This window comes from Myotis lucifugus, unplaced genomic scaffold (genome assembly GCF_000147115.1).
Source record: "Myotis lucifugus unplaced genomic scaffold, Myoluc2.0 scaffold_14, whole genome shotgun sequence".
NCBI classification, from domain to species: Eukaryota; Metazoa; Chordata; class Mammalia; order Chiroptera; family Vespertilionidae; genus Myotis; species Myotis lucifugus.
This window is the reverse complement of record NW_005871062.1, coordinates 1,805,428-1,823,656: the sequence shown is the minus strand read 5'-3', so window position 1 is coordinate 1,823,656 and position 18,229 is coordinate 1,805,428. Positions and strand designations below refer to the sequence as shown.

The following is an 18,229-nucleotide window of genomic DNA, read 5'->3' as shown; positions in this document are numbered from 1 at the left end:
GACAGGGACAGGCCGGCCAGGCCCGGGCTGTGGGCGAAGAGGCCCGCGGGCAGCACCCGCAGCGCGTTCCCCTGCAGGTTCAGGAAGGTCAGGCTGCCCAGCGAGGAGAAGACGGAGGGCGGCAGGTGGCCCAGGGCGTTGCGCTGCAGCCACAGCTTCTCCAGGCGGAAGAGCTGCGAGAACACGGCGGGGGGCAGCTCGGAGATGGAGTTGCCGTCCAGGAAGAGCTCCCGCAGGCGGCCCAGGCCCTCGAACAGGCGCGGGGGCAGGCGGGAGAGCGCGTTGTTGCTCAGCTGCAGCGTCTGCAGGCTGCCCAGGGGCGCAAACAGCTCGTCGGGCAGCTGGGCCAGCAGGTTCTGGGCCAGGTTGAGGGTCTCCAGGCGCGCCAGCGGCTGGAAGAGCCTGGCGGGCAGCGTCTGCAGCCGGTTGCCCTGCAGCTGGAGGGACTGCAGGGCGTCCACGTGGCGGAAGAGGTCCCCGGGCAGCGCCTCCAGCCGGTTGAAGTTGAGGGTGAGCTTGCCCAGCGAGGCCAGGTGGGAGAAGATGTCAGCGCTGAGGCTGTGAAAGGCGCTGCCGGGTGACCTCCAGGTCCCGGAGCCCGGGCAGCCCCCCGAAGGCATCGGGCTCCAGGCGGGAGAGCTGGGTGTTGAGGAAGACCACCTTGGTGAGGTTGGGGCTGCCGCCGAAGGCCCTGGCGCCCACCGCGGTGAACGCCGTCTCCACGAAGACGATGTCGGTGGCGCCGGGCGGGATGTCCCGCGGGACCGCGGCCAGCGCCTCGTCGGAGCAGAACACCTCCCGGGCGAAGCAGTCGCAGCCCTCAGGGCAGGGCCGGGCGAGCCGGACCAGGAGCAGGAGGCAGGCCCCGGGCAGCCAGGCGCCAGGAAGCATCTCCTAGACCCGAGCGGGAAGAGAAAGGGGAAGGGGTGTCTGTGCGGGGCTGTGCGGGCCCGGGGGCCAGTGCGCGGCCGGGGAGCCAGGAAATGGGCATCGGCTGTCAGGGAGGCCAGCCGTTTGGACAGCAGGTTTACGTTGTTGTTTTTTAAAGAACTCGTGTATTTATTTATTTTTATTTTTTGTTGATCCTCACCAGAGGATATTTTTCTATTGCTTTTTAGAGAGAGTGGGAGGGAGGGGGAGAGGCAGAGAGAGAGAGAAACATCAGTGTGCGAGACACATCGATCTGTTGCCTCCCACAAGAGCCCCGATCAGGGCCAGAATGGAGCCTGCCCTTGACCAGAATCAAAGGTCGGGGCTCTATCCACTGAGCAAACCGGCCAGGGCCAGTTTATGTTTTTAATGGTTTTCCTACCACCTCGTGTAGCCTTGCAAGGTGGGCAGGACCAGGGCTCTCGCCTCCCGACAGCGAGGAGGTCTCATGGCCTGTCCACAGCCACCTGCAGGTTGGCAGCAGGCCCAACGCCCGGGTCTCCTGGACTCCCCATGTTGTTCCAGATTGGAGAAAGGGGCAGAAAGGCATGGAAGAAAGGAAGAAAAGACTACGTGGATGGGGAATTTTTAAGATAATATGTGAACTATGGGCAGATTATTCCTAAATTGGAAATTTTTAAACCACACTCTCCTTGAGTTTCCAAATCTCAGCACATTCCAGAGCCTCCTTACGAAGAGACCGTACCATCTGCTCTCTGCACATCTGCTGAGAGTGAAGGCAGCCTCAGCACAAGCGGGCTCTTACCTTGAAACCAGCCTGTGGGCGCTGAAATGCTGTCCTCCTGCCCCTGACATCCCACCCCCACCAGCAGGGGGCCATGGAGCTCCCCAAAGCATCCAGACAGGCGGTCCCAGCTGCAGGGATTCCATAGACCAGTAGGTTTTGTTTTAAATAAGGGAAGGGGACCAGGTTTTTAGTTTACTAAATATTATTTTTTAAGGGGAAAAAAAAATGCCAGCATCCACCCACAGGTCACAAGTTGGTGATTCAGCTTAAAACTGTGTTTTGTCTATGTTTCAGTCCTTTCTATGCATGAGCCATTAGGCCAACATGTAAAAACAGAGAAGCATCACATTAAAACTCCAGATTTCAGGCGCTGGCTGGTATGGCTCAGCTGGTTGAGCATCATCCCATGCACTGAGAGGTCGTGGTTGGATTCCTGGTGAGGGCATATAGGCCCTGGTTGCAGGCTTGATCCCCAGTAGAAATCGTGCCGGAAGCAGCCGATTGATGTTTCTCTTTCCCTTTTCTTTCCTCTCTCTCTAAAACATCAGTGAAACATATTTAATTTTTTTTTTTAAAAAATCCAGATTTCCAGATGATTTAGGGGCAGTGGACTCACATTCCTACGTGACAAGACCAACTGGGCTTAGTTGCCCCCCTAGGGGGAGTACACCTCCCAGGTTACTGCTGTTCCCACCCCACTATGATCTACGTGGCTTGTAGTGCTTCAGATTCCATAAGTTAGAATTCCAGCTTTACCGGGCGCCAGCTACGTGACCTTGGGCTTGTTACTTAATCCATCTGCGCTTCAATTTTTTATCTGTAAAATGGAGATAATAATAGTGTCTATTGTGTTAGGGTAATTGGGGATTAAATGAATAAATACAAGTAAAGTTTTTAGATCAGTGTCTGAGATACTAGTAGAGAGAGCAATTAACAAACTATGTAAATTATTGTTAAATGTTGCAAGCCACCATCATTACAGAAAAAAAATTATCTGAACACCAAAAAAGTAGGAAAAACAAAATGCCTTTCAGATAGAATACATTTGGAAGGAAAGGAGGGACGGAGGAGGGAAGAAAGGAGGGAAGGAAGGAAGGAAGGAAGGAAGGAAGGAAGGAAGGAAGGAAGGAAGGGAAAACCCTCACTCAACATAATCCTAATTCTCCTCAATTGTCCTGTTTTCAGTAAAAACTCACAACTTGAGGGGATAAGGACATATATGTAATACCTTAAGCAATAAAGTGGAAAAAATAAAAATAAAAAAACAACTGGCCCCTAGCTGCCTCTCTGCTGCCCTCTTCTGGCTGCCTCCTCCATCGCAAAATTCAGCTTCAGGTTAAAAGGCTTCTTGTGTGACAGTCTCCCGCAAACACCGTGCTTACGAAAGCCCCTCTATAGACACTAAACAACTCAGTTTTCCCAGGAATTCTTCAGCCTGTAGAGAAGGGACAACTTCTCCCTGAGAAAGGGCACACGTCCCTGAGGCTCCGAGGTGCACACAGACGCTGAGGTAGCCACAGGGGGTGGATTTCACACCGTGGGGGTATGACAGCAACTGCCTGCCGGCTACTCAGGACACGAGAGGGCAAGGAACAAGCCTCGGGCATGTGTGTGCCGCCTGGTTCTGTGGCCCTTAGACCAGTGGTTAGCGTTCAGCTTTAGCCTGAGATGTTATTTTCTTGAGATTGTGTGCATGGAATACAGATAAGAAGCAGAGAACCCTGGGCGGAGAGGGTAAGGTAACTGTCCCACCACACCGGCCACCTGGGCTGCCCCTGGGACCCAGCACAAAGCCCCCCGGGATCCTGACAGCGCTTCTCTGGCCCCAGAAATGAGGCACCTGGCAGTGTGCTTCTCCATCGCAGCCCCCAGCACAGTCCTCCGGCACGAAGGGTTTCCATGGCCGCCCTCCTTGTGAGAAGTGGGTGTACTCCTCTCTGCATTCAGCACAAGCACAGCGCTGACTCACTCTGCGCTCGGTTAGTGCCTGTGGAACCAAACCCTCCACAGCTGAGATGAGCAGCCTGGGAGGCAGCACTCCTGTCCCTGGAGCGGTACCAGCCCAGGTGAATGACCCCCAGGCTGGGAGGACGGTCTCAAATCCCCCCACCCCTCGAGTAAGAGGGAAGTGATTCCTCTCTTTAACACGCTGTAACATGGTCATGTGCCCGTTATAACCCCTTTGGTCCTTGGTTTTCACAGGCAGTTTCCAGAAAACAGTCCACTAGAATGGACGTGGGGGCCCTAAGGCATCTGGCCAGCCTCCACCTGGAGAGGGTGTCCACAGTGGGGCTTGGGGTTGAACCCAGATCTGGTTTTCCCGTCTCCCCTGCCAGGAAAACCAGGACCAAACGGGAGACACAGGTGAAAGGAAAGCTAAAGCTCATGGGAGAATGTGTCCCACCTACTGAGTCTGAGAGGTGTTCCTGCTGCCCCTGGTCTGTGTCTCTGACTCTAATCTACTGTCATCCTATATAACAAAGAGCTAATATGCTAATTAGACCAGACTGTAGGACGACCTTCCAGAACTACCTTCCCGAAGGAGGGGGGTGGGGGCGGGGCCTCAGGGCTGTGAGGCAGCCAGGGCTGCGAAGGCCGAGCCCCTTGTACGAATTTTGTGCATCGGGCCTCTAGTTTGGAAACATAGGCCTTAGGACTTTCCAACAAAGGCAGTAACTTGAGATTCAGGACTTGACCAAAACAATGACATCAGTCACACAGGAGATCAAGTGTAGACAAATCAGCTTCGGCTCAGGCAAAAGTGAGTGAGGGAGGTAAGGGGGACCTCTCTGATGTGGGGGGCAGAGCTCAGGTGGCTGTTCCCACCTTCTAGCTCCCAAAGCTCCCACACATACATCTCAATACCCAGAGCAAATCTAGAAGGACCCAGAATGGGGAAACTGAGGGTCCCAGAGCCACAGCGACTGGTCCAAGGGCACACAGTTGAGAAGGAAGGGGCCAGGGTCAGCCTGCTGGCCTGCGTGCTAAGCAAGGTGCTCCTGTGACACCCTTGGTATGGCTTCCACGCCACGGCAGTGGACCGGGCAGGGTACACAGGCCTGCTCCTCACATTTGCAGGGCCCAGAGTGAGAGCATACAAGGGACCTCGCCTACTGTCTGTCCCCTTCTCTCCCCCCGACTCTCTCCAGTGCTGTGAGTAGAGACCTCATATTCACTTCTGTGGAATGGTTGGCCTGGGGAGGCAATCCACACAAGCCCTGGGTCCCGGATACTGAAAACAGGCTTTAGAATGGGGCACAGCCTCTGATGGGTGTGTCCCTTTGATCTTTCAAACTTCTCACCCCTTGGGATGTCATGGTGAGAGGAGGGCCAGACAGGGCCTCTAAAGTGTAGGCCAGGCACCCCCTTGCCCAGTCTACTGGGGCAGAAGGAAGCAGGGGATGGTACTCACGGTGAGGAACGCTGATAATTTCCAAAGGGGCCACGCTTAACCGTTCTCATATCACTCTAGAATGGCTAATGGTTGGTGCTCTAGAGCAGTGGTTCTCAACCTTCCTAATGCCGCGACCCTTTAATATAGTTCCTCATGTTGTGGTGACCCCCAACCATAAAATTATTTTCGTTGCTACTTCATAACTGTAATTTTGCTACTGTTATGAATTGTAATGTAAATATCTGATATGCAGGATGTATTTTCATTGTTACAAATTGAACATAATTAAAGCATAGTGATTAATCACAAAAACAATATGTAATTATATATGTGTTTTCCGATGGTCTTAGGCAGGGGTCCTCAAACTATGGCCCGCGGGCCACATGCAAATACAAATATTGTATTTGTTCTCGTTTTGTTTTTTTACTTCAAAATAAGATATGTGCAGTGTGCATAGGAATTTGTTCATAGTTTTTTTTTTAACTATAGTCTGGCCCTCCAACGGTCTGAGGGACAGTGAACTGGCCCCCTGTTTAAAAAGTTTGAGGACCCCTGGTCTTAGGCAACCCCTGTGAAAGGGTTGTTCGACCCCCAAAGGGGTCGCGACCTACAGGTTGAGAACCGCTGCTCTAGAGTCAGTCCGGATTCAAATCTTGTCTCCATCCCTTATTAGCTCTGGGCCTTAACTGAATTGCCTCACCTCTCTGTGCTTCAGTGTTCTCATCTTTAAAACAATGAGCTTCAATACTACCTCCCTCGTGGGGTTGTTCTGAGGATTGAATGAGAAAATGCTCTGAAAACCCAGACCCAGAGCCGGCACAGTGGACACCCTCTGGTTCCCCACTTGCTGCCATCGAAGGGGCTGTTTACTGTAAAGGTCTAAGAGCACTCATTTGAAAATGGTCTGTTCTTTTTTCTTAATGAAGTGTTGTGGGTTCCTGGACTTTTCATTCTACTGAATCACAGCCTTGCACAGTATGGGAGCTGAGGATCTGTTTTGCACAAACTTCTGGAGTAACTGCTATGCGCACTCCATGTTGCCAGCTATCGTTGTTGTTTTCATGCCCAGAGCATTTCGGTATCCGTCCAGAGCCGCAGTACTCACCCTGATTCCTCTGAGTCCCGGCCAGCCCCAGCTGCTCTGAAGTAGTCACAGAGGTTGGCCATGGAATAACGGATGAGATCATTCAACCACCTCCTTTATGGACCAGCGAGGTTGGTGACTACAGCACTTTTTCTGCCTCTTTCCTCCCAGCCCAGGAAAAGGGGTAATTGTTTTGTCCTTGGTTTAGTCAAGCACAGATTCTAATGGCTCTGGCCAGGATGCCCCGGACTTGGGCCCCTTCCCCACCCCGCCCTCAAGAGCAGGTCCCTGGGGGCTCTAGAGATAGGACGTGCCCCTGCCTGGGCACTGTGGAGGACAGTGGGGCAGCAGCCAGAAGATCCCTGCTTCCCATCTGGAAAACCACCTCTGCACTTATGTACAGACTAGAAATGGCCACAAAAATGTTCCATGCTCTCAGCAAGCCTGGTTTTTTGGGGGGTGGAGATTACGGGTTGCAAATGAACTCTTTCCTCTTCTCAAATTGCTGTTGGGTTGGTACATTTCTGTGTGTGCCACAAGCCAGTCTGTCATCCACCACCGAGCTGCTGCTCACTGCTCCCAGAGGGTGACGGGAGCCCAAAGCCCCTGGCTGCCTCGCCCAGGGCCCCAGGGCAGGCCTGCTGCTCCCTGGACCTCAGTCTCCTTCCCTCAACCCAGGAAAATAAGCCACGTGGCTGAGGCAGTCAGACCTGCCCTGGGCTCCTGCCTCTGTCCCTCCCCAGCTGGCAGGCCCTCCCCAACCTGCTGCCCAGTGTGTCCCAGGCAGTGAAACAGGCCCTCGGAGCCCCAGTGCCTGCCTTTGTAAATTGAGAGCAGTCATCATCATAATGCTACTCCCTAAATTACAGTGCTGTTAGGCTTACTGTGGTAATTAAGCGAGATAACAAGCAAATTTCTCACCCCTTGGGGTGTCATAGCATTGGGCATGTGATGTTGTGATATAATCAGAAATATATATTTGGCCTTCTTCCTGGTTCCTGGCACAGAGCTCCAAGAACCCTTGGAATTTCCCGGGTGATGAGGGAGCATCTTTTGTTATTCATAGTGAGCTCCTTTCAGCCACACCTGAGTTTATGCCAATGAAGTGACTCCAAGGGACCCTCCCCAGCTTCAGATTATACACAAAACCTTTGCCCTGTTTAGCTCTGCACAATAGGATTGTGGGTGATTTACTTATTTTTTTTTAATTTTTGCTTAATCATATACTTTCTACATTTTTTAAGTAATAACGTGGAAAGTTATTATAAACATTGAGATAATTGTGTAAAACACACAGCACAGTTCCAGGCCCATTTTAGGGGCTTCCTTGATTTTTTTCCCTTCCTCAAAGTTACAATGCAGAGGCTCGATGGAGCTTGTCTATCAGCTGTCATAAGGTTCCTGAAGGGAGGATAGCTAACACCTATAATAATGAAAGGGTAATATGCTAATTAGACCGGACATCCTTCCTGACCAAGCCGGGGCGGAGGGAAGCCAGTCCGGGTCCGGGTGCCAGAGGGAAGCCAGTGCCGGCAGCCGAGGGAAGGAAGGCCTACCCTTGCACGAATTTTCATGCACTGGGCCTCTAGTTCTGAAATAAAAGGTTGTGAGCTGGGCACTGTCTTCTCTTCCAATGCTCCCCACAGGGCCCAGCTCTAGCCCTTGCTTCCCCGGCCTTCCCACTTCAGAATGTGTGCCTCCCTCTCTCTCCCTGCTGCTACCTGCCCCCATTACACCTACCTTCCAGGCCAGTGCAAGTCACACTTCCCCTGGGAAGCCTTCCTTGACTGCCTTCTCTGGATCCCCTAAGCCACTCATGTCCCCCGTTGACCACTTGGTCCTTCTGCTCTGCATTCTAGTCGTCTGCACCACCTGCTGGTGAGCCCGCAGCATCTCCACCTGCCTGTGCTCCCAGCATCTGGCTCGGGGGAGAGCACTGAGAAGCTGCCCGGGCCTGTGTGCTGACCTGGACGGAATGTGTTCGTGGCTGGCGTGACCCCAAAGCTCAGCTCTGACTCTTCATCCTATCAGTGGGGCTCAAATTCTGGCAGTGCTGCCTGCTCGCTGCGTGGGCTTGGGCAGGTCACGCCATCTTTCCAAGCCTCAGTTTCCCCCTCTGTAATTACAACCCCATCCCTTAGGGTTGAAACTCATACCCAATTGCATGATAGATATGTTAAATTAGATAGTAAATATAAAGCACTTAACACAGTGCCTGGCAAACAGTAAATGTTCAATAAAAGGTAGCTGCATACGCATTTCATTCCTAGAGTGACTATGTATTTCATCATCTAAACCAGAAATAAAAGGAGAGCTATTGATACTTTTGCCAGGATGTCAGGCACACACTAGCGTGGAACCAGGCAAACCTGGATGATGGTCACCCTGCTTATCCCCACTGCGGGGAAGCACGGGACTTGGTTGGAAAGTCTGTAAGGAGGATTCTCCGAAAGGTCAGGGCCGCTGGGGGACCTTGCCGAAGGCGGCAGCCCCTACCTTGACTTTTCCAAACAAGTCCGATCCCCCGGGTGTTTTGCTAGCATCTCTAAGTTTAGTCTTTAAAGATCTGACCTTGTAGTGGCATGTGCTTTCTCAAGGATACTTACCCTGCTGATTGTATCCAAAGTTTAATTTGAGTTCAAGCTGTTGTGACAATAACAGTCTAAGGAGGCAGGCAATCACGGCTATTTGCTCCTAAAGTAAACTAGCCCCTTAGCCTCTCTTTCACAGAAACGTATGTCGGAGTAACCTCTTCATCCGCCGCTCAGGGTCTGCTGCTCAGCCCCGGCACCCCACCAGGCACCAGGAGCTCCCGAGGGCAGGGACCAGGGCACTGTTCTCCCGGAATCTGCCCCCCTCAACCTGCCTCCTGCCTCCCTCAGCCCAGCACCACCCTGGACATCAGGGGCTTCAGAAGTACCTCAGGGGCTTCTCCTCCCAGGGCAGAGGGTGGGGATACTTCAGCCTGCCTGGAGTTGGGGACATGCTGTGAAGCCTGGAAGGAGTGGCCAGCTCCCCTCCTGCCCCCCAGCCAGGACTCCAGGTTCCTCCTCCCATGTTCCCACAGACCCAGGAGCCCTAGAGTGACTCCAGGAGACCTACCGTGAGGGGCTGGGCAGGGGGGACCTGCTGCCCTGGCTCTTCCTTGGGAGCAGAAGGGTGTCCGGTGTGGTCTGTGGTCTGTGGTCAGTGTGGATCCAGCAGCCCAGAGCTGATCAAAGTTCCAGGAAGTGGTTCCTCCCCTCACGTGGCTTGAGTGTTCCCGGAATGTCACCCAGGTCACAGGAAGCAGAGAATCTGGGGCAATGCCTCAGAATATTACAAAATGATCCTGACCTGCTCCCATAGACAGATCCCCAGTGGGGCCGAAATCCATCTAAGGTCACAGGCTTGGCACCTTTGGGACCCCAGGGCACTCAGGAGGCCGCTCCAGGAGAGAGAAGTGGGACCGGGGTCCATGCTCTCACAAAACTCCTTGCAAAAGGCCACGCTGGTTCCAGGAGCCAGGCCTCAGCCAGAGGGCCAGCCACAGGCACCTGCTTGGCTCTCAACACCAGGTTCAATTCTAAGAAGGTTGTGGGTTTATTGTTTTGTTTGTTTGTTTAAAAAAACAACTTTCTAAACCCTTTCTGAGCTACAAGGGGGAAAAGACTTGAGGAGGTAAATTTTGGCCCAATATGGAGAGACACGTTTTCACCCCATGCAGGGGGGCCAGTTGCTCTGGGAGATGGTGATTGTCCTGTCTCTGGAGCTGCTCATCCAGGGGCTGCAGAACGAGAGAAAAACATGTGCACACGTGTGTGTGTGTGTGTGTGTGTGTGTGTGTGTGTGTTTTCAGGAGTTCAGGGTGAAGGTCTGACTGAGATAAGCAATCTAGGATCGTTTTCAATGCCCAGATTCTAGCATTCAAAGTACTCTGCTGGCTTTTGTTATTTTTTTCTTCCCTATACCCTCTTCCATCTCCACCCCGCACTGTGATGGCTTTTAAGCTTATCACATGATATCAATATTTATGCCACTCTTTTTCAAGTCTAAACTAATGGTGTTTTTTGCATGTGAGAAGATTTCATCAGCCAAATTGCAAAGGCCTGACAGCGTGTAGCATTTTTCAATAGGGACATATGACAATCTGCACTTTGGCAGGAAACATGGGGGCATGTAAGAGGGGAGAAAGGCTGTGAACAGAGTGCTCCCAGCCCCACCCTCAGCAGCACCCAGGCTGGGTGGGGCAGGCTGGCAGGGTGGGGAGGTGGGCATACCTCTGGAGGAAACTCACACCCAGGCTAAGGGGACAGGTTCTTAAGGCAGCGACACTGGCCTCCACAAAGAGAATGTGTCTGTGTGTCAATGTCATGGTGAGCAACAGAAATTTGGCATTCCACAGATCTGGGTTTGAACCTTGCTTCTTCAATAAACTAGCCCGTCTTTCCACAAGTTATTTAGTCTCTTCATTTTCATCTGTGGCAAAGGGCCTGGGGAGGCGTGTGTGTGTGTGTGTGTGTGTGTGTGTGTGTGTGTATACACGTGTATCAAATTACACTGCAGATATGTGCAGCTGGAAGGACATGTGTGCGTGTATGGAGGGAAGATTTGCATTAAGAACTTTAGGAATCTTCTATGAGGTGGGATAAAGGCTCTAACTCCTTTTCCCATTATTCCAGACACCTGTCTGAGTGGACAGGTGCAATGGTTAGGGAAGGACAACAAGGCCCTGCCCCGGGTCATCAAAACAGTCCAGCCCTAGCTGGTTTGGCTCAGTGGATAGAGCATTGGCCTATGGACTGAAGGGTTGCAGGCTCGATCCCCAGTGAGGGGAGTGCAGGAGGTAGCCGATCAATGATTCTCTCTCGCGCTAACTGGTTTGGCTCAGTGGATAAGTGTGTTGGCCTGCGGACTTAAAGGTCCCAGGTTCGATTCCGGTCAAGGGCATGTACCTTGGTTGCAGGCACATCCCCAGTGGGGGGTGTGCAGGAGGCAGCTGATCAGTGTTGCTCTCTCATCGATGTTTCTAACTCTCTATCCCTCTCCCTTCCTCTCTGTAAAAAATCAATAAAATATATATTAAAAAAATTTAAAAAAAGATTCTCTCTCATCATTGATGTTTCTATTTCTCTCTCCCTCTCCCTTCCTCACTGAAATCAATTCAACAACAACAAAAATGGTCCAACCCCTTGATATAGTGAACACACTATTGACCCTGTCCAGGTCCAGCCTCCTGGGACAGGCTCACATCTGCAGAAGGGGTCTAAGAACTAAGAGATTCCAGGAAAATAGGCTTTGAAGCCCCTTTCCTAGGCATGGCGATGGGACAGAGGAACAGCAGAGGGGACCGGCTCCCTCTTAAGAAGTGGACCTGTGCCAACAGCTGTGGCAGCCCCTGGAACCCGGAGCCTGAAGTAGTCCTGGGGTCACCTGGACACGTGGTAGGAGTCACCTTCACTCAGATGGCGTCTTTTGAGAGCCTGTGACTCACTGAGCCTGGTGTAAAGCACCAATAGGAGTCCAGAGACGCAGGGTAGTCCCACCCACCTAAGTCCATGTGCATGTGCGTACATGTGTGTGCACGGGCACATTAACGAGTACTGAGTGAACTTCAGTGCCCTTCTGGTGACATAGAAGCAACTCCAGCCTGGGAGTCTGGAGGTCTGCTTGTGTGCACGCTCAGCCACTAGTTCACTTCCTGCCTTGATCATACTCTCTTCACCTGTAACATGGGCTGATCCTATTGTTAAGGCCCCTTCCCAACACAGTGGCCTATAGATATGATTTGTTACTTCATTTTTGTCCCCACTCACTTTCTGAGGACCTTTCCCAGCCCAGAATCTACTCTTTGTGAGGGGCTGTCTGGGTCAGCCTTGCACACATGTGACAAGAGTGGGATCACCAGGCTCGGAGGAGGGGGGGCAGGCAGAGTAAGTGGATGCTGTATGGACATGCTCCCAGGAACAAACTGGAATTACAACTAACATACAGAAAAACTTCCTGAATCATCAATGGAAAACTCGCAGGAGAGAACCCTGACACCCGAAAGTGGAGACCGCTTAGAGACTGATCTATTTTGTATATTGTAAAAAAAAAAAAATCAAATTAAAAAAAGAATAAAAAATTTTGTAAAAGAGTGGGACTCCATAGCCAAGACACCATAAAGAGCACATGTACAATGGGGAGATAAAGACACATTTGTAATACTTTAATCAATAAAATTTTTTAAAAAGAGCACATGTGTCCTGTGTAAGCCATTTATTGTTGATTCTGTACACCAAATTTGTTACAAGCGGTATTCAGCAAAGACAGAGCCCAGCAAAGATGGACCCCCAACCCTGCCCACCAGGGCTCACACTCTATAAAACCCCGGGGGCCTAGAAATCTCTAAATGCACACCAAACTCCTGGGACTATTTGCAATTATTCTCTAAGCAAGGCAAACATGGTCTACTTTTGAAGGCAGCATGAAGGCAATGGGTTGGTGAGAACGATCCATCCTTAGGTGAAGGAGAAGTGCAGACTGGTAGCAGCTTGGCCTGGAGGACACCCGCCCACCCTCTCTGAGATGGCTTCCTCCCCAAGACCACCATCGCCTTCCCAACAACCTGGACTCGGTTCTGACTGTGATCCGTGGGCTGAATTCTTTGAGAGGTTTGCAGCTAAAGGCTGGGATGCATCTACTGTCTGCCTACCTACTCTACTTATCTAGTTATCTCTAGCTGTCCACTCCCCATCAGCTTCCTGAGTTTAGAACTAGATTCCTGTAACTGCTCTACACTGACATCTAGAAGGTTGTGGAAACTGTCGCCCATTAAGAGTTCTGAGAACTGTGTTGTGCCTTTGAATGCTAAAGAAGGGAACAAGATACACACAGCCCAACAATTTCCACGAGAGGGGCCAATTTTTCTTTGACGGATGGATGAGTTTAATTTTCCCCTGCATTTACAACGTTTTTGATCCACACAGAGCCAAGTGAGGTTTCCGTGGCTAAGACTCTGGGGAACAACAGGAGACTGACTCTCATTTTCTTTGGTTCAACGATGAAAGCCCAGTACAGGCCACGAGGTCTTGTACAAAGTTTGAAGAGAGAAGGAAAATGTTGCAGAAAAAGGGCAGTTTAAGACCCCATCACAGGGGATAAGATAGCACTCATGCACGGGGTATTGTGAGGATTAAAAAGAAAATGCCTGTTAAGTGCTTTCATGGGTAGCTATGCACAGTAAGCACTTTTGGAAAACAGTGGTTCTCACTGGCTTTTATTATTTTTCCTCCAACATTGACCCTCTGCTCCAAATGCAGTCTACTGGTACCAGCAAGGTGTCCGAGAAGCTCATGAGAAGAGGGGGGAAGTGAACTCTGTGCCCTACCTCTATTCTAGGGGGGCCAAGTGGCTCACTCCAGCCCTGAGAAGTGAGCAAATGCATCGTCCTGTTGGAAAGGAAACTACTCAACTTTTCTGGCAGCTCCCTGACCAGACAACATGGCTCAGAGGCCAAAAGACCTGCCAAAGAAGAGGAGGCTGGATGGCTCCATCCAATCCACTCTGATGGGAGAAAGGAACAGGCAAGCTCGGAAGGTCAGGTAAAGGGTCTACCACCCCCCACCTGGAGTGCTCCTGGGTGGGGTCATCTGAGCACAGCCGCCCTCAGGCCAGCCTTTGGCCTGGGAACACATGTTGATATCGTGGGCCAGAGAGGGAGGTACTCCAATGTCACAGCCAATGCTGGAAGCACCCAGGGTTCTGGGATCAGAGTGGCAGGACACACTGGATAAAGAGGACTCCTTCCTCTCCGTTCTACCACCTCTGGCCCAGTAGTGCTTTTGCACAAGGAGACAGTAGAGGTGGCTCATAAGGAAGAACTTGAGGAATGCAGTGCCAAACCATGCTTCCTGCCCGAGCAGAGCAGGCTGAGCTTCCTTCATTGGCCCCAGGATACAGACTACCATTGGTGGAATGATGCTCATGCCCCAAGCTCTGAGCTCACTTACTGTCAGGCCCCAGCAAGCCTTGGTACACATCTACCAGTTGCTACAAATATTTTGAAAACTTTTTGGAAACTTAGATTTACCTTGGGGAGATGATGTCTTTTGCCTCTGACAGGCCCTATCTCTTGCAGATTCCCTGGAACAGACAGTAAGAAGCTACCAAGAGCGCTAGTTCTTAAGTGCATCCCTTCCTCGACCCTTTTTGGGGGGGAACCTGTCAGCATCATTCTGCTAAAGCCCCAAGAGATTTCTTTACTTGTCTTATGGAGCAGAGGGAACCTGTAAGAGGCAATCAGGATTGATGGAAGATTTCCAAATCTTTATAGTGTTGGCTATAGCTCTTTCCTGGGCAAACACGGACACCTGAAATTCTCCTTTTAGAACTTTTATTTCTAAGCTGGTAGACCAGTTGTCCAGAGAAAGATGTCCACTGCTATAAGCATAATTTATTTACCAGAGTGAATATGTATGCAGCAGGAAGGGTGGCAAGGGCAGGTATTCAAATGATTGTAACTCAAGGGGGAGAATAACCTTGGACCAAACAACACTTATAACCAGACCACGGGTCAGAGTGGCTCCAGAGAGGCCCCAGGCCCAGTGTGACTTATCGGTGTATCCTGGTGTTTCCTGCTCTGTATAATTCTGAAATTCTGTTTCTAGCTGACTGTAATGCTGATGGAGAATTTCACCACCACATTCCAGGGATTGCTAGGTTCCATTACACTTGGATGTTCAATTGAAGGATCTCATCTCTGAGGTATTTCACTTCCCCCAAATGGAGAGTGAAAATTAAAAACAGACATCGGTATATAGGTATATCATGCCCATGAAAAGGTCCAGGCAGAAGGGCCTCCAAAGAACAGCAAGCAGACAGCTTGTTGGTGGAGAAGGGTGCGTGGTTGTGTGGGCCTCTATAGTTGAGATGCTTCTGGCCTGGCCACTCTGGGAGCCTCAGGATCTGAGAATTTAATAAAATATTCTGTCCAGGCCAGCATGTACCCACATCTCCACTCTGGCAGCTGGGCCTTCACAAGGGCTGACTGAGCCGGGGTGGGGGGGGGGGGAGCAGAGGGACGATCCTGGCCCAGGGGGAGCCAGTTCCCAGGCAAGTCTGTGCTGTCTCCATAAACCCCAGTCTTCTTCAGTAAACGACTGGGATAGAGGATACTGGTGATATCCTGTTTGCTGATCAGGACACTGATTACAGGGTGTGTACAGTTTTTGAAAATCCATCAAGCCATACACTTTTGTGCTTGGTATATATGTTTCCCTTCAATAAACAGTTAAAAGAGAAAAACCCTAGGGGTAGACACAAGAACCCCCAGGTACCAGGCTGCTTTCTCCATCCAGTACCAATAAGCTGATTTTAGCATTGTTACAGGTCAGAAATTCTACATGATCTTATTTCTTAAAGACTGAAAAATGTAAAGCTAAGTTTGCAGCTTGGAAATACCATCCTCTAAAGGGCTGAACTGGTTTCACTTCCTTTTCCAAATAAAAATCATGGGGGATCCTGATGATGGCTCTGTCTCTAGGGACTGAGCAGCACCATTTTCTCCTCTCTCTTTCACAGCATCCTGAGAACCAGGGTGCGTGGCAGTTCTGAAGAAACCAGTTAAATGGGTTGAAGACTTCTTTGAGGAGAGAGCTCACCTCACCTTCAGGTGAAGAAAATCAAAGGAGAACTTCATCTGAAGTGACAGGGTGGATCCATGCCACAAACAGTAAAAGGAGCAAAAGAAGAAAATCAACTTACAGAATACTCGGGAGAGAGGCTGTCCCGGTGGAGAACTATTTCCATAAAGTGAACAGGCACGGAATAAGTGTGTCTACAGAGGCCAGCTGGGGCGTGGGCACAGGGAAGGTTGTTCCCAGAGGAGAGCTGTTGAGGCTTTGGAGGAGGGGCTTTCTTGAAAGAAGCCCAGGAATGTGAATTGGAAACCCTGCAGGGTCAGATCTCTCTGGTGGTAAGAAGGTCCTGCAAGAGCAGGTCAGGAAAAGGTGAGGGTGTCTTCCTCTCAGGGACCAGAGAGAGGGAGCAGGGGATGGCTCTGTGGACCCAGGGGTGTAGGTCGAAGGATGAAATTCCCAGATGCTCCAGTGGTCCCACCATTCCCCAGCCCTGCCTCCAGCCTGCCTCTTTAACACTCATTGGGTGACTTCATCTGCATCAGGACTGCGTGGCTCCTCTTCTTACAGCAGCAACAGCAGATGCAGGCAGCGATGGAGGAGGCCAGCGCAATGATGCCAATGACAATGGCAGCAATGGCCAGCCCGCTCTGGGCCCGGGTCATGCCCCACGTGCTGCGGTCATCAGTGACCTGGATGGTGGTCAGATCGGTGTAATCCTGCACGGAGGTGGTGGACTCAGTGGCGGAGGAGATGGAAGTGGTTTCAGGATAGCTGGAAGTTTCTGGGTACTTTGACGTTTCTGGGTACTTTGACGTTTCTGGGTAGCTGGTCACCGCAGGGGTCACTGGGGCTTGGACACTGGGAACAGCAATGTTGACGTTGATGATGATGAGGGACTGGCCCCGGACACTGGCTGGGCTGAAACACACCGGGAGGGTGTCTGTCCCCAACCTGGGCTTGTTGAGCAGGAGCCAATTGTGGAGTGGAAGGATGCCTGAGTCACACCTCCAGGGGTTGTCATAGAGTCGAAGTTCACATAGGTTCCCCAGGTGATCGAAGATACCCACTGGCAGGTTCTCTAGCTGGTTGTTTTGCAGCTGGATGTTCATAAGGCCGTTGACATTGGCGAAGATATTCCCTGGGAGCTGTCTGAGGCGGTTGTTCTGCAGGGAAATGTTCTGCAGGTTGGTCAACATGCGGAAGACGTTCCCGTCCAACTCCTGCAGCGCATTGGTGTGGAGGGACAGCTCCCGCAGCTCTCCCAGCCCATTGAAGGCGCCGGGAGAGATGTAGCCGATCTGGTTGCGGCTGAGGACCAGGACCTGCAACTGGCGGAGGTTGTTGAAGATGTTGTCAGGTAGAGAAGTGAGGTGGTTGTCGTAGAGCCAAAGCTCTCGAAGGTTGTGCATGGGCCCGAAGATCCCTGGAGAGAGCTCCTTCAGGGAATTCCCGAAGAGCGTGAGACGGTTGAGCTGGGGCAGCTGCATGAAGATGCCGGGGGGCAGCTGGGAGATGTGGTTGTTGGACAGATAGATCTTCTGGAGGTTACGATTGTTGTTGAAGAGGCCAGGGGAGAGCACTCCGATCTGGTTTTGCTGCAGGGATAGCTCTTGGAGGTTGCTCAGCCCATCAAAAGTGCCCATGGGGATGTCTGAGAGCCTGTTCTCACACAGCCGGAGGACTTGGAGGTTGCCCAGGCGCTGGAAGATCCTGGGCGAGAGGTAGGTGAGGCTGTTCTTGCACAGATTGAGCTTGTTGAGGGCCACCAAGTGGTCAAAAACGCCATCAGGGATGTATTCCAAGTAGTTTCCATGCAACTGCAGCTCCTTGAGGTTGCTGAACTGGGAGAAGTGTGCTGGCTGGATCTGCACCAGCTGGTTGCTGGACAGAAGGAGCGATTCAAGGTTGTCCAGGCCCTGGAAGAGGTCGATAGGCAGAACCTGAAGCTTGTTGTTGGCGAGGCTGAGGTAACGCAGCGAGCCCAGGTTGCGGAAGGCACCAGGCATGATTTGGGATAGCTCATTCTTCTCAATCCTCAGGGCGATGAGGGCTGAGATATTGAGGAATGGAGACTCGTTGAGTTCGGTGATGTGCGTGTTGAGGATCTGCAGGCTCATGGCGTTCCAGGGCAGAGGAGTGGGCACTGCCACAATGCGCGCTCCGGTGCACTCCACCTGGGAGGCCCTGGAGCAGGTACACTCACTAGGGCAGCCATAGAAGGCTAACCCAGCACCCCAGACTTGGCAGCCCACCAACAAAAGGAGATAGTGTTTCAGTGGCATGGCCTGTGCAAGGGGAGAGAACACACGAGTCAGGATCATCTCGCCAACACTCCCACTGTTTTTAAGCCAAGGCCAATCTTTGGTACCAAAAACTAGCTTGCCTTTGAACCCTGTCACCACATACTCAACTTGTGCCCTATGGCCTGGTCAGCAAACCTCTTTGCCTTCCCCATGCCTTCCTACTTCCCA

At 51.6% G+C, this 18,229-nt stretch overlaps 2 protein-coding genes across 2 annotated transcripts in view; both read right to left on the bottom strand.

Annotated features, from left to right (window-relative positions):
• Positions 1 to 9,339, bottom strand: part of CPN2 (carboxypeptidase N subunit 2) — a 10,437-nt gene extending 1,098 nt beyond the window's left edge. The window contains 3 exon segments of the mRNA XM_006084755.3: positions 1 to 575; positions 577 to 894; positions 9,259 to 9,339. Of these exon segments, the coding sequence (XP_006084817.1) occupies positions 1 to 575; positions 577 to 891 (890 nt within the window). The 5' untranslated portion in view covers positions 892 to 894; positions 9,259 to 9,339.
• Positions 9,340 to 12,381: 3,042 nt separating this feature from the next.
• The window catches only part of LRRC15 (leucine rich repeat containing 15), a 13,390-nt gene continuing 7,542 nt past the window's right edge, over positions 12,382 to 18,229 (bottom strand). The window contains exon 2 of the mRNA XM_006084754.3: positions 12,382 to 18,043. Coding sequence (XP_006084816.1) covers positions 16,268 to 18,040 — 1,773 coding nt within the window. The 5' untranslated portion in view covers positions 18,041 to 18,043 and the 3' untranslated portion in view covers positions 12,382 to 16,267. The remainder of the gene's footprint in view (positions 18,044 to 18,229) is intronic.